The sequence below is a fragment of the Thamnophis elegans genome, chromosome 4 (assembly GCF_009769535.1).
Source record: "Thamnophis elegans isolate rThaEle1 chromosome 4, rThaEle1.pri, whole genome shotgun sequence".
In the NCBI taxonomy this organism is placed as follows: domain Eukaryota; kingdom Metazoa; phylum Chordata; class Lepidosauria; order Squamata; family Colubridae; genus Thamnophis; species Thamnophis elegans.
The window spans coordinates 124,585,677-124,598,689 of NC_045544.1; the positions used below are offsets into that span (position 1 = coordinate 124,585,677).

A 13,013-nucleotide genomic window follows, 5' to 3' on the forward strand; every position below is an offset into this window, starting at 1 on the left:
TTTGCAGAAAAAGATCTGTCTAAAACATGATGGCTTTGCAGTTCTGAATGCATAAATGTAAGATCCAGCAGGACCATTTGTACGGGTTAGCAATTCTAATGAAAAGGACAATCTTTTCCAGTTTTGTTCCTTGTCATCTTCTTAACAAAAGATTCTGGGAATCTGGTTTTCTTCATGCATATACCATATAATCTGTTCCATTTGTGTCCTTATGGTATTACTCCTTGGAATGTTTTGCTCCCAAAGGTGAAAAGCATCAAAAGAAACACGATAGTTATTATTGTTATTTTTTAAAAAGTGGGATCAAATGCACAAAATCCAGACATTTTACGCACTTACATATCCATACACATTATTGAAGCCTCCATCACATCATATGGCTCTTTCTAATGCTTCATGACCCAGGATTTAAGGATCATGTGCCTTTTTGAGACAATAAGACTATTGCCTTTGGGCTTTAGACATACTTCACCAGATTATCATTTTGTCAGTAGCCACAAATCTTTTGGGAAACAAGAATGCAATTCTCATCTTGTGAACTTCTTTGGGAGCGGAGCAAAAAGAGCAAGACAAGAACTTGTTAAGGCATTATTAAAGTGTGGATTACTTGCTTGCTTGAGTTATTTCACACCAGTATGCCATCAGTTAGAACTGTGTCTTTAGCATAAATCCAATAATGCATATGTATTTAGGTGGTAAAGCATTTAACTGAACGAGATGCAAAGTGGGAGAACAGTATTAGCCAGATTATCCCATTGAAAGAGAGAATTCTTAGGTGCTTAAAATGACTTCCATGACACCCTCCAAAAAACGTGGCTGTTGTTTTGCCTTGTAGTGTTCTCTTTTCATTCCAAGACATGCCACAGATTGGTAGCTGCTTTAGTCCAGTTGGTTTAAGAGAAGGAGTGATAACCGATTTTGCTGACTTTGTGATTGAAATAATTGAAGATGTTGCCATGAGTATGATGCTGTCAAAGCTCTAGGTCACCCATTGGCCTTCAGTATGTGGTTGTCAGACAGCCAGAATGAATTAAGGTCAAGCTCTTGAGTCTTTCTCTAAATTAAAGAAATGTCGAGAGCCACTCATTCCTATCTCCTTACCACTTATTCTGTAGGTTTCTACTGAAAAACATCCCCTGGTCTTTGCTAAGAGCGGTTACTACATGGCATACATAAAATTATTCAGTACATACTCGAGTTTGGATTACATTACATTAAAAAAAAAAGTTTGAAAAGAACATAGAAAATGAAAGGGCTGGAAAAGCATCCATAAACTCAACCATAGTTATTATCTTATTTTCCAAAGAATGTAACCTCCCATGCTCTTAATGTTGAAAACATAAGGCAGGGTTTGTTTAATTGGGCAACCTCGGCATATTCTAAATGTTTCTTTATTGCAACAAAATTGTAGAACGAGATGCACAGAAGAAGTGAGAAAAACACTCAGGAGGGAGACGAATGTATTGCAATATTGTGGAGCAGGGCGTGAAGAACCGACTGGTTCAATTAAAGGGAGCATCTTGCGCTCCTTGGTGCTCTGTGAACTTGATTGTTTTCTTACATTTCATTATCAAACTAGGTAACATCATCTGTGCTGAGTATCTTCTTGTATGTCAGCAAGTTGATTTGATCCATGGCTTTCATTATTCTCAAGCACTTCGTTGAGTTAGCAGAAGCAGGAGTTACTTTCCTTACAATGAGATCTCAGCAATGAGTCCCCCCACTTCCTCCATCCAAATAAACAGCTGGAAAACAATATTTAGAAAAAGCTGAATCAATATGCCAGGCTCGCTTCTGAAGTTTTTGGAGAGTAGTAAGCCGCCCTGAGTCTCTTTGAGAGTGGGCGGCATACAAATTAAGCTAATAAATACAAATTAAGCTAATAAATAGTGAATGGTTGCTGGTAGTATCTTGAGACAGACCACCATGATAAGAGGTTGAGATTCTAGAAAGAGTGTTGAGAAGAGCAACAAAGATGATTAGGGGACTGGATGCTAAAATATATAAAGAACAGTTGCTGGAATTGGGTATGTCTAGTCTGATGAAAAGAAGGACTAGGGGTCACATGATAGCAGGGTTCCGATATCTCAGGGGCTGCCACAAAGAAGAGGGAGTCAAGCTATTCACCAAAGCATCTGAGTGTAGAACAAGAAGCAATGGATGGAAACTAATCAAGGAGAGAAGCAACCTAGAGCTAAGGAGAACTTTCCTGACAGTTAGAACAATTAATCAATGGAACAACCTGCCCCCAGAAGTTGTGAATGCTCCAACACTGGAAGTTTTTAAGAAGAAACTAGATAACCATTTGTCTGAAATGGTATAGGGGGTTGGACTAGAAGACCTCCAAGGTCCATTCCAACTCTGTTTATTTTATTCTATACTATACTATACTACACTACACTAACCTACACTACACTATTCATCATTAATCAATTCTGTTATTCTGTTATTAAGAACCCTATCCAAAATACCTATGGATTGCTTACATAAACAGTGTGCACATTATGGCATAAATGCTCTGATGTCTTAGGAATGCTTCTGTCTTTAAAAACAGAAAGAAATAGCATACTTTTTAAAATGGTTGAACTTTGATTATCCTGCTAGCCTCCAAAAGAGGCTAACAAACACCATCGAAAATCAAAAATACAATAAAACTTCAGTTTTATACCTCTTGATACAATGGACTCTGCATGCAATAGACCAAATTCTATCATGGTTTATGGCATTTGCATAGAGATGCAGTTATGTCAGTAACACTCCCATGCCAATGATGTAAATGATATAATTTGCAATATTTGTATCACAGCAATGTCATGTTTTTTCATTTTCTTGACTTTAGAAAAATATCACGTCCGCACCCCCCTGGTTGGTTTGTTAAAATAAAGGTTCGCTGTCATTAACAGCAAGTATATTTTTTTCTTAGAATTAAAAAACCTCGTTTCATCTTAGTGCCATATTAGGTCTCCATGGTTAACCCCTAGAAAATGGAATTCTGAGCTATATTATCATTAACCTTGGAGAAGTTAATGTAACAATGTATTAGATATATTAACCCCACTATAAGAAATACCTTTCTGATGGTGAGATCTGTACAACAATGGAACAGTCTGCCTATTGAGGTTAAGGTTCTCCTATTATGGCTAGTTTAATATGTTTTCCTGCATATTAGAGAAGGTTGAATCAGATGGTCTTTGGAATCTCTTCCAAGTCTACATTTCTATGACTTTACAATCCTATCCTTGATTCATTTGTTCTGTGTGTGTGTATCTTCCATCAACTTGTTTAATGACCTTTAAAGCTGCCTAAATTGATGTCTACTGCTGCATCTTGTAGTAGTGAGTGCCATAGATTAATTGTACATCATTCTGAATCTCCTGCCATTCAGCTTCAATGGAAGATTCTGAATTATACTATTTAAGGGGAAGGAAAAATCCTTACATTGATTGTCCTTTCCATTTTAATGTTGCTAACATCTCTCTTCTGAACAAAGTATCTTTGGGTGTGTGTGTATCTCTATGCATATATTCAAACTTCTTCATTTGTGGAGACATGATGTATAAAATTAAAAATTCACCACCCTCTTTATTCTTGTTTGCTGATTAACTCACACTCCACATTTTTCTTGAACATCGCCGTTTATTTTAAAATGAGTCTTGGCTTCCCTAGGCATCAGCAAATCTGCTTGATATTCTAGAATGGTTTAGCATTGGGTAATGAACAGTTATTAAATGGCCCTGAGTCACAAGTTTGCTTTCTGCTTTTAGGGTTCAGCCTACGCACATCTGTCTACTGTATGACAAGGACAGCTGGGGACATTTAATTAGACCTATAATTATAGGGCATGTGGTAACATTGCTACTCTCAAAAGGGGATATCAAGGTGAAGCTGCTGACTCTTGGAGAAGGAAAGGTGAAGACTTAGTTGTCCATGGTGCTTAACCAAGCGGCTGGACAGCAAATTTTACTGGCTTTGAGACAAGTGGTAGAAGCTTGAAAGCTTTTAAGGGAGGAAAAAAGAAGCAATCTTGATACTCAAAAAGCAGAAAATAGGGTTTCTGAGTGACTATGTAACTGGGCTCACATATTATGCTAACTCCAGGTTTCTTTTAATTGTGGTTTCTTGGACAAGCCATAGCGGACAAGTTGACCCAAAAGCTAAGCCATAAAACAGGATTTTGCAAGCCACGATATAAGCCTGGTTCACACAAAAACATCATATCAAACTGCAACTAGACAGGATATATTGTTTCTTGGACATTGCGTGAGCTTGGCTTGTGTTAATTACATTTTTTCTTCTTCCATCTCCTTTTTAATTTTCACTTGTAACCTCAGTTTTCAATACTGCTGAGAAAGCTGACGTCCTTTATAATATTCTACATCAGTGGTCCCAAAGGTGCTTTTTTAAAGAGGCAACTGGACTTTCTGGTTTTTCTTTGAAGACGTTTCTATTCTCATCATCTACATCAGTGTTTCTCAACCTTTGATGCTTGAAGATGCATGGACTTCAACTCCCAGAATTCCTCAGCCAGCATTTGCATTCACTGACTGGGGAATTCTGGGACTTGAAATCCACACATCTTCAAGCAGCCATGGTTGAGAAACACTGATAGCTCCATACCTCATATGAGCTCTCAACCCACCCTGTCATCTTGTAAAGTCCCTCTTCCTTGCTTGAAATTGTTGAGATAAGCCAGGGATTTGGTGGGTGCCATTAAATGCCTCTAAGCATAATGATGTATGAAATCACTGCACTGAGAATGCTAGTCCCTGGAGATGCATCATAGTTTCCATGCTAATCAATTCCTCCATCGAACTTCCTGGATCATTATGGTGTGTGTGTGTGTGGGTGCGTGTGAAACCAAGGCACAAAGATTGCACAGAGTTTTTGATAGCTGTAGAAATTGTATTAACAATGAAAATACTGATTCATTTATTTATTTTCTGACTTTCCCCTGCAGTATTTTTGGCTGTTTGTCCTCTCCCGAGGTTTGGTTGGCATCGGCGAAGCTAGTTACTCTACCATCGCTCCAACTATTATCGGAGATCTCTTCACCAAAAACACTCGGACACTTATGCTGTCAGTCTTTTATTTTGCAATCCCTCTGGGCAGGTATTTACTTGTTTAATACATATCCTTGCTAGATTTCATTTCTTGTCTGGGCTAATTCATTTCTTTTTCAAGATGTAAACCTTTCATCTTTAACTCACAGTCTCCAAGTTCTCTAGATTCCTTTAGATTAGCCCTGTTAGTCTGCAGCAGGAAAATTGAGGTACGTTCCTGGCATTGCTTTAAGATGCAGAAAATTCAGTTAATCAGAAACAGGGAATATTACATCTTTGAAAAGGTTATTCATGGCCAGCTGGCTGGTTGAAAATATTAAAGGGGACTCCACATAGAACAATTTTGCTGTAGATGTTGTTTGTGATGTTAGCCATCCTTGAAAATTTTGTATCTGGAGCCATTTTATGGAGCAATGAAGCTCTAAATTGGTATGTTAATACCAAAATAATTTGATGTACTAAAACAGCAGGTAATTTGAACTCCAATTGCAAAAGACATATAACCCAAAATACATAATATTTCTGTAAGTTTCCATAGGATATTCTTCCTCCCTGCAGTTTGTTTTTTTTAACTGTTTTTAACTTGGAGTTTCTGTTGTTTTGCTATTCCGTAGGTAGAACATTAATGATCTTATAAACTACTTTTTAACAGATTTTATACCTATTGTTCTATGCATAATGGAACTATGGCACTTAATTACTTGATAATCTTTATTAACTTTCGTTCAATAAATAAGGATCTGAGATGGTTCAATAAATATACTAGCTGAGACATTTCAAGAAAAAGTATCTGAGAAAGTTCTATAAATAAAAATCTTTATGCTTTGGCTAAAAACACTTAATTGAATTGCTATTTCTAAGTGGGGGGCCCTCTTCATCATTAATCCTATAGCTACCTCTCACTTGCTTGCTATTTTCTGAAAGGATCAAAGGGAAATAAAAGAGGATGGATATGAAATGTACTGGTTACTCAAATTTTCTTTGGTCATCTTGAATTTTACTTATTTGGAGGATGCAGATGAGTTATAATCACAAGACACAGGAAATGCCAGATAATTTGTGTTAGTAACAAATAGCAATAGCACTTAGACTTATAAACGGCTTCCCTGCGCTTTACAGCCCTCTCTAAGTGGTTTACAGAGTCAGCCTATTTCCCCCAACAATCTGGGTCCTCATTTTATCCACCCCGGAAGGATGGAAGGCTGAGTCAACTTTGAGCTTGGTGAGATTTGAACTGCCAAATTGCAGGCAGCCGGCAGGCAGCAGAACTAACCTGCAGTAACTGCACTCTAACCACTGCACAGCCACAGCTCAAAAATTGTATTTCCCCACCCCCTGCTTTTCCTCTAGCCAGGCAGCACTTACTGGGTTTTCTTTCTTTCTTTTTCATCCTTGTAAGTAAATGTGGCTGAAAAAGGGAAAAGATTGGCTTAAACTCATCCAGTGACTTGACCCGGATCTCCTTAGCCTCAATTCAAAAACCACTAGGAAAGATCCTGAGATCATCAGCCCACTTCTCCATTTTCTATGTATACCTGAGAGCAGTGAACTTCTGAATAAATTTGCTGAAATGGCAGCCTGAATGAAAAACCAAGAGAGGTCTTTGGTGACTTAATTCGTACATGTTTTGCTTGATTTCTGAGGTAATCTGTTTTCTGGAAGTTGAACAATAAAAAGAACCAATCAACTTAACTGGATTTCCACAACATATTAAAACACAGGAAAGTCTTCTCAGGATTAAACCACATTTTGTCTGTTGTGCAAATGCAAGCTATGTTTTTTCTAATCTGATTAAATAAATTGTCGTGATGTAGCCCGATACACTATTGCAGTGTTTTTCAACCTTTTTTGTGCAAAGGCACACTTTTTTCATGAAAAAAATCACGAGGCACACCACCATTAGAAAATGTTAAAAAAAATTAACTCTGTGCCTATATTGACTATATAGCGGGTGTTTTTCCCACGGCACACCTTACACTATGTCACGGCACACTAGTGTGCCACGGCACAGTGGTTGAAAAACACTGCACTATTGTACCGCTTGCATTAGAAGTACACCATATTTAGAGTCCGTGGACCATACAAGCACTCTGAATTTAAGTGGGGGATGAACAGCATTTACTCAAAATTGCCATGTATATGAGTTAAAACGCACTAAGTCAGGTGTATCATGCAAATACCTGGTTTTTATCCAGTGGGGAATTTTTCCAGTCCTCAAAAGAGATTGATTGATTGATTTGACTTATATAGCTGCCCATCTTATGTACCATAACCCTGAATGGCTCTCAGGAAAAAAATGAAAGCATAAAAACTAACAAAAATGCCCAACACTTACACATTCTAACCAATGGTGGGTTTCAAAATGGGACCAGTTAGGGGGTGGTGGCCAGCCAGCCATCGCTACCGGGTTCACCAAACTTGGCAAAATTCCCGCCACTAGTTCGGGCAAACCGGTGCGAACTGGCTGAATACCACCTAGCTGATTCTAACCTATCCAAATTCCAGTCTTCTGGGCTTCTACTGTACTCTACTCCAACTCTCAAATACTGCCTGGAGAAAGTGGAAAGAAAGTTTGCACTCCCCAAAAGGGAACTTCTGATGCAATTAGTTTGTTCACATATTTCTATATCCCCAGGTACATATTTGATCCAGTTAACGGCTGATCAGGTTAAATATGTTGTCTATGCAGGACCAGTAAGTCATTGGTACCCTGTGTTGGAACCTCACTTATTTAATTTGGGCTGAACTACAGACAGTGGAGTCCTTGATGCTCTCTGAACCTGGTTGTTTGCTTGCAGATGTTTCATTACCCAGCTAGATAAAATCATCCGTATGAGAGTATATGAGATTTTCTCCCAGCTTGTATGCAGGAGCTTGCCCTGCCAGTTTGAGGAGGGTGTGATTTTCTTCTTAGTAGTTCCTTAATTAGGGTATTGTTTTCTGTTTGTTTGTTGATTTGATTGATTATCTGATGAACTATAAACTCCAAATCACACCCTTTTCTGCCTCCCTCTACACAGGGACATGGCATAAACAGTAGGATAGCACTTCGTGTTCAGCACTGTTGTTTAGAGTCATTGGTTGAGCCCAGATGTTCCCTTGGTGTTTACTGCCTCAAGGGTGAATTTGTCATATTTAATACCGCTTCAGATGATTCAATGTGCAGATAGGCGGCAGTTGATCACCAGATGCTGGGGATTTTTTCAATTATGTGCCAACAAATTAGTAGCAACTCTTAAGAGTCCACATAATGTAAATAAATCTTCTGCAATTTCCAACAATTTGTGTCCAAAATGTGATAATGTCTAATAGCGATTTAGGAAGCTATAGTTCAAATACCTGGAAAGAAAAAGATTGTGTTGGTAACTCAACCATTGATGCTACTGGATTGGGACATAAGAAATTTATTTCCATCCAAATATGTTAGTTTGCGTAACAAAAATTATAGGCTAAACAGGATTGGTTGCTTGAAGGCTGTCTGAATAGAGGGCTGTTTTGTTTTGTTAACCCAGATAAAGCAATTAAGCAATGCTGTGTTAACTCAGCCCTAGTATTGTATGGTATTACCTCCTGTGATTTATTTGTTTTCTAGATGTAGCTACAATTTGTGCCATGTTTAAAATCTGCCTATATGGTAATTGTAGCTTTCGTACAATCCATTTTATGCTGTTTTGGATACATACTCGTTGCAGTAAGTGACAGAGGCTTGAATAATACCCACAGGATCGCTCACTAAGAAACAGGTGTGAGTTTGGTTTTTAAAAAAGCCACTCGGCAACATCTCAAGTCTGCCTGGATGGGAAAACCTTTATGCTGCCCTATCCCTTGTAATGTTGACAGAAAGAGAAGTATGATGGGATAGCAGTCTTCCACTATTTGAGGGGCTGAGACAGAAAAGAGAGTGTCGACATTTTCTCCAAAGTACCTGAGGACAGGACAAGAAATAATGAGATGATTAAAGAGAGGTCTAACTTTGAACTAAGAAGACATTTGTTAATACCACTTTATAATGCCTTGGTAAAACCACACTTGGAATACTACATTCAGTTTTGATCGCCAAAATATAAAAAAATAGCAATAGCAGTTAGACTTATATACCACTTCATAGGGCTTTCAGCCCTCTCTAAGCAGTTTACAGAGTCAGCATATTGCCCCCACAGTCTGGGTCCTCATTTCACCCACCTCGGAAGGATGGAAGGCTGAGTCAACCCTGAGCCGGTGAGATTTGAACCGCCGAACTGCAGATAACAGTCAGCTGAAGTGGCTGCAGTACAGCACTCTAACCACTGCGCCACCTTAATATAAAAAAAGATGTTGAGACTCTAGAAAGAGTGCAGAGAAGAACAACAAAGATGATTAGGGGATTGGAGGCTAAAACATATGAAGAGAGGTTGCAGGAAATGAATAGTCTTATGAAAAGAAGGACTAAGGGTGACATGATAACAGTGTTCTGATATCTCAGGGGTTGCCACAAAGAAGAGAGAGTCAAGCTATTCTCCAAAGCACCTTAGGGTAGAACAAGAAGCAATGGGTGGAAACTCATCAAGGAGAGAAGCAACTTAGAACTCAGCAGAAATTCCCTGACAGTTAGAACAATTAACCAGTGGAACAACTTGCCTCCAGAAGTTGTAAATGCTCCAACACTGGAAGTTTTTGCGAAGAGATTAGATAACCATTTGTCTGAAGTGATGTAGGGTTTCCTGCCTAAGCAGGGGGTTGGACTAGAAGACCTCCAAGATCCCTTCCAACTCAGTTATTCTATTTCCTTATAGTGGGAACAATTAATCAGTGGAACGGCTTGCCTCCAAAAAGTGTGGGTGCTCCATCACTGGAGGTTTTCAAGAAGACACTGGACAGCCATTTGTCCATAATGGTATAAGGCAGGGGTCTCCACCATGGGTAAGCTTGGCTGGCTGGGGAATTCTGGGAGTTGAAGTCCACAAGTCTTAAAGCTGCCAAGTTTGAAGACCCCTGGTATAAGTCCTCCTGTTTGAGTAGTGGGTTGGACTAGAATACTTCCCAGGTGCCTTCCGAGTCCGACCCTATGATTCTATGGTCTATGTCTTTTTCCATGGGACCAGAGAGAGGGTCTGAGCTCAAATAGAACGGAATGGAATAGAATAGAACTGGAAGAGACCTTGGAGGTCTTCTAGTCCAGCCCCCTGCTCAAGCAGGAGACCCGATACCATTTCAGATAAAACATTTCAGTTGTGACAACCCTTTTTTTTTAAAAAAAAAAATCAGCTGGGCTCTTCTGCTGGCTGACGGCTGCCTTTGGTGCATGTTTTTTTTCTCCAGTTAGGCTCCCTTATCAGTTGGGCACATTCTTCTCACTTGTGGACAAGAGGAAGTCTCCATCTTCACAATGCCTGACCCCACGTTTGGCAAGGTTGGAGACAGGGTGGGCACGTGAGGCTCGCCACCAAATTCCTAACAGTCAAGGCTGTTTCCTGTGAAGAAACTCAGCTCTGTTGTGTTTATTTCCATTGGGGAAAAGCTTTCCCGTAATGAGCTGGGTGACAAAAAAATGTCTACAGGAGGATGTATTTCTGCTTTGGTGCAGCGCACAAGTTGGAGACAAAGGCTTGAAAGCATTCTATTTGCTCTTTAGGAATGGGTGCATCTATCTGCCTGTTTATCTCCTCTTGGTAAGGCCAGCTATTTTTCCTGAAGGTTTCAAGGAAGCTTGACTGAGTTCTGGCTATTAACGTTTCTTTCCTGTAGCATTTTTGAATAGCAGCCATTCCTGTCCCTGCAGCCTTGTAAGGAAGCCTGCAGATTTAGAAGCCCGAAAAACATATTTGGCTACGATGAGGTGGGCTGGCTGCAGAACCATGGAAAGTTCATCCCTTTCTTACTTGGATTTCCCTAGAAGGGGAATATTTGCCTTCAGAAGTTGTGGCTGCTCCAACACTGGAGGTTTTCAAGAAGAGACTGGGCAGCCATTTGTCTGAAATGGTATAGGGTCTCTTGCTTGAGAAGGAAGTTGGACTAGAAGACCTTTAAAGTCCCTTCCTACTTTGTTATTCTACTACAGCTCCTGTACAGGTAGTCTTTGATTTACAACCATTTTTAGCAGCCATTCAAAGTTACACCACCACTGAAAAAAGCGGGTTACAACCAGTCCTCACATTTATGATTGTCACACCATCGTCAAAATTCAGGTGTTTGGCAACCGACATGTATTTACGACAATTGCAATATCCCAGGGTCATGTGATCATCACCATGGGTAAGCTTCCCAGCAAGCAAAGTCAGAGATGGGAAGCTAAACAACTTTGCTAAACAACTGCATGATCTGCTTGACAAATGTGGCAAAACAACATTATAAAATTGGGCACGATTCACTTACAACTGCAATGGAAATTCTGGTCCCAACTGTGGCCGTAAGTCGAGGATCACCTGTATTTCTGTCAGTGTAGTATTCATGAACTGGAACAGGGCTTAGTAACAAGATCAGCCAATGGGAGCTGAAACAGTTTGGAGCCTGGGTGTGGCTTAGCTCTGTAGCTCTGAGTCTGTGCTGAGCTCTAAACTAGTCTGCTGCTTTGAACTGAAACTGAAACTCTTCTCTCCTCTGCTTGTGTTTGCTTGTATTTACTACCACGTTAGAAAAACCTGCTTTTGGTATTGTATATTTACTTCATGTGTTATATTATACATAAAGAGAAGTTAACGAATCCTGCTGAATCAGTTACCTGTGTGTGCTTTCTGGATGTGATTGCTGCAGCAAACTCTGACAATTTCTCAGCTTGAAGTAGATGAAAGAACTTTTGTTTTCCCTTGTCATCCACTCCCTTGCTAAACACAAGACACCTGTCTCCAAGGCATTCCTGTGGGAACCATGCGAGGTTTTAAATATAAGGCAAACGTATAATTAATTAAATGAATTGTATAATGAAATGTAAAATATGGGCTGGAAACATGCGCTGCAACAATACGTTGGCAGATATAAGAAGGATGTGGAGGAATTAGGAGTACAGAACTGAAACGATGGTAAGAAGCTCGGAGGCTAAATTCTGTGAAGGACGATGGAAAGAACTGAGTATGTCTAACCTAGGGAAGAAAAGGCTGAGGGGACACATAATCACAGTCTATCGATACTTGAAGGGCTGTCACAAGGAAAGAGATGGATGTGTTCTCCATAGTACCTGAGAAAAGAGCAAGAGGGAAAGGCAAGTGAAAGCACAGCAGGGGTGGGTTTCAACCGGTTCGCGGCGGTCCCTGCGAACCGGTTGGTCGGCGAACCCGGAAGTAAGTAACTTCCGGGAACGGCGAAGGGCACACCTGCCCGCCCGCACTCCTTACCTGGTTTTGACGAGTTCTGTGCTTCCACGCATGCGCAGGACGCATACAGCGCCTGCGCGATCCTCCAGGAGCAGCTGGAACATCGCACAGACGCTAGTACGCATGCATGTGCCGTGCGCGTGCATGAGGACGCCGCCAGCCCCGTTCCAACCGAACCGGTTGGAACGGGGCGGGAAACCCACCCCTGAAGCACAGGTATAATATAGGTGGTATCTGGCTCAATAGTAGCAATTGTGAGAGGATCTTGGAGTCCTAGTGGACAATCATTTAAATATGAGCCAGCCGTGTGCAGCAGCTGCCGAAAAGGCCAATGCAATCCTAGGTTGCATTAACAGAGAGATAAAATCAAGATCACATGAAGTGTTAATACCACTTTATAACGCCTTGGTAAGACCATTTGGAATATTGCATCCAGTTTTATATAAATATAAAAAAAAGGTATTGAGACTCTAGAAAGAGTGCAGAGAAGAGCAACAAACATAATTAAGGGACTGGAAGGTAAAACCTATAAAGAATGGTTACTGGAACTGGGTATGTCTAGTCTAGTGAAAAGAAGGACTAAGGGAGACATAATAGCAGTGTTGCTATATCTAAGGGGTTGCCATAAACAAGAGGGAGTCGACTTATTATCCAAAGCAGCTGAAGG

At 40.2% G+C, this 13,013-nt stretch overlaps 1 protein-coding gene across 2 annotated transcripts in view; it reads left to right on the top strand.

Moving 5' to 3' along the window:
* The window catches only part of SPNS2 (sphingolipid transporter 2), a 102,192-nt gene that overhangs the window by 44,274 nt on the left and 44,905 nt on the right, over positions 1-13,013 (top strand). For both annotated transcript variants that reach the window (XM_032217179.1, XM_032217178.1), the window contains exon 3: positions 4,958-5,109. In XM_032217179.1, coding sequence (XP_032073070.1) covers positions 4,958-5,109 — 152 coding nt within the window. The remainder of the gene's footprint in view (positions 1-4,957; positions 5,110-13,013) is intronic.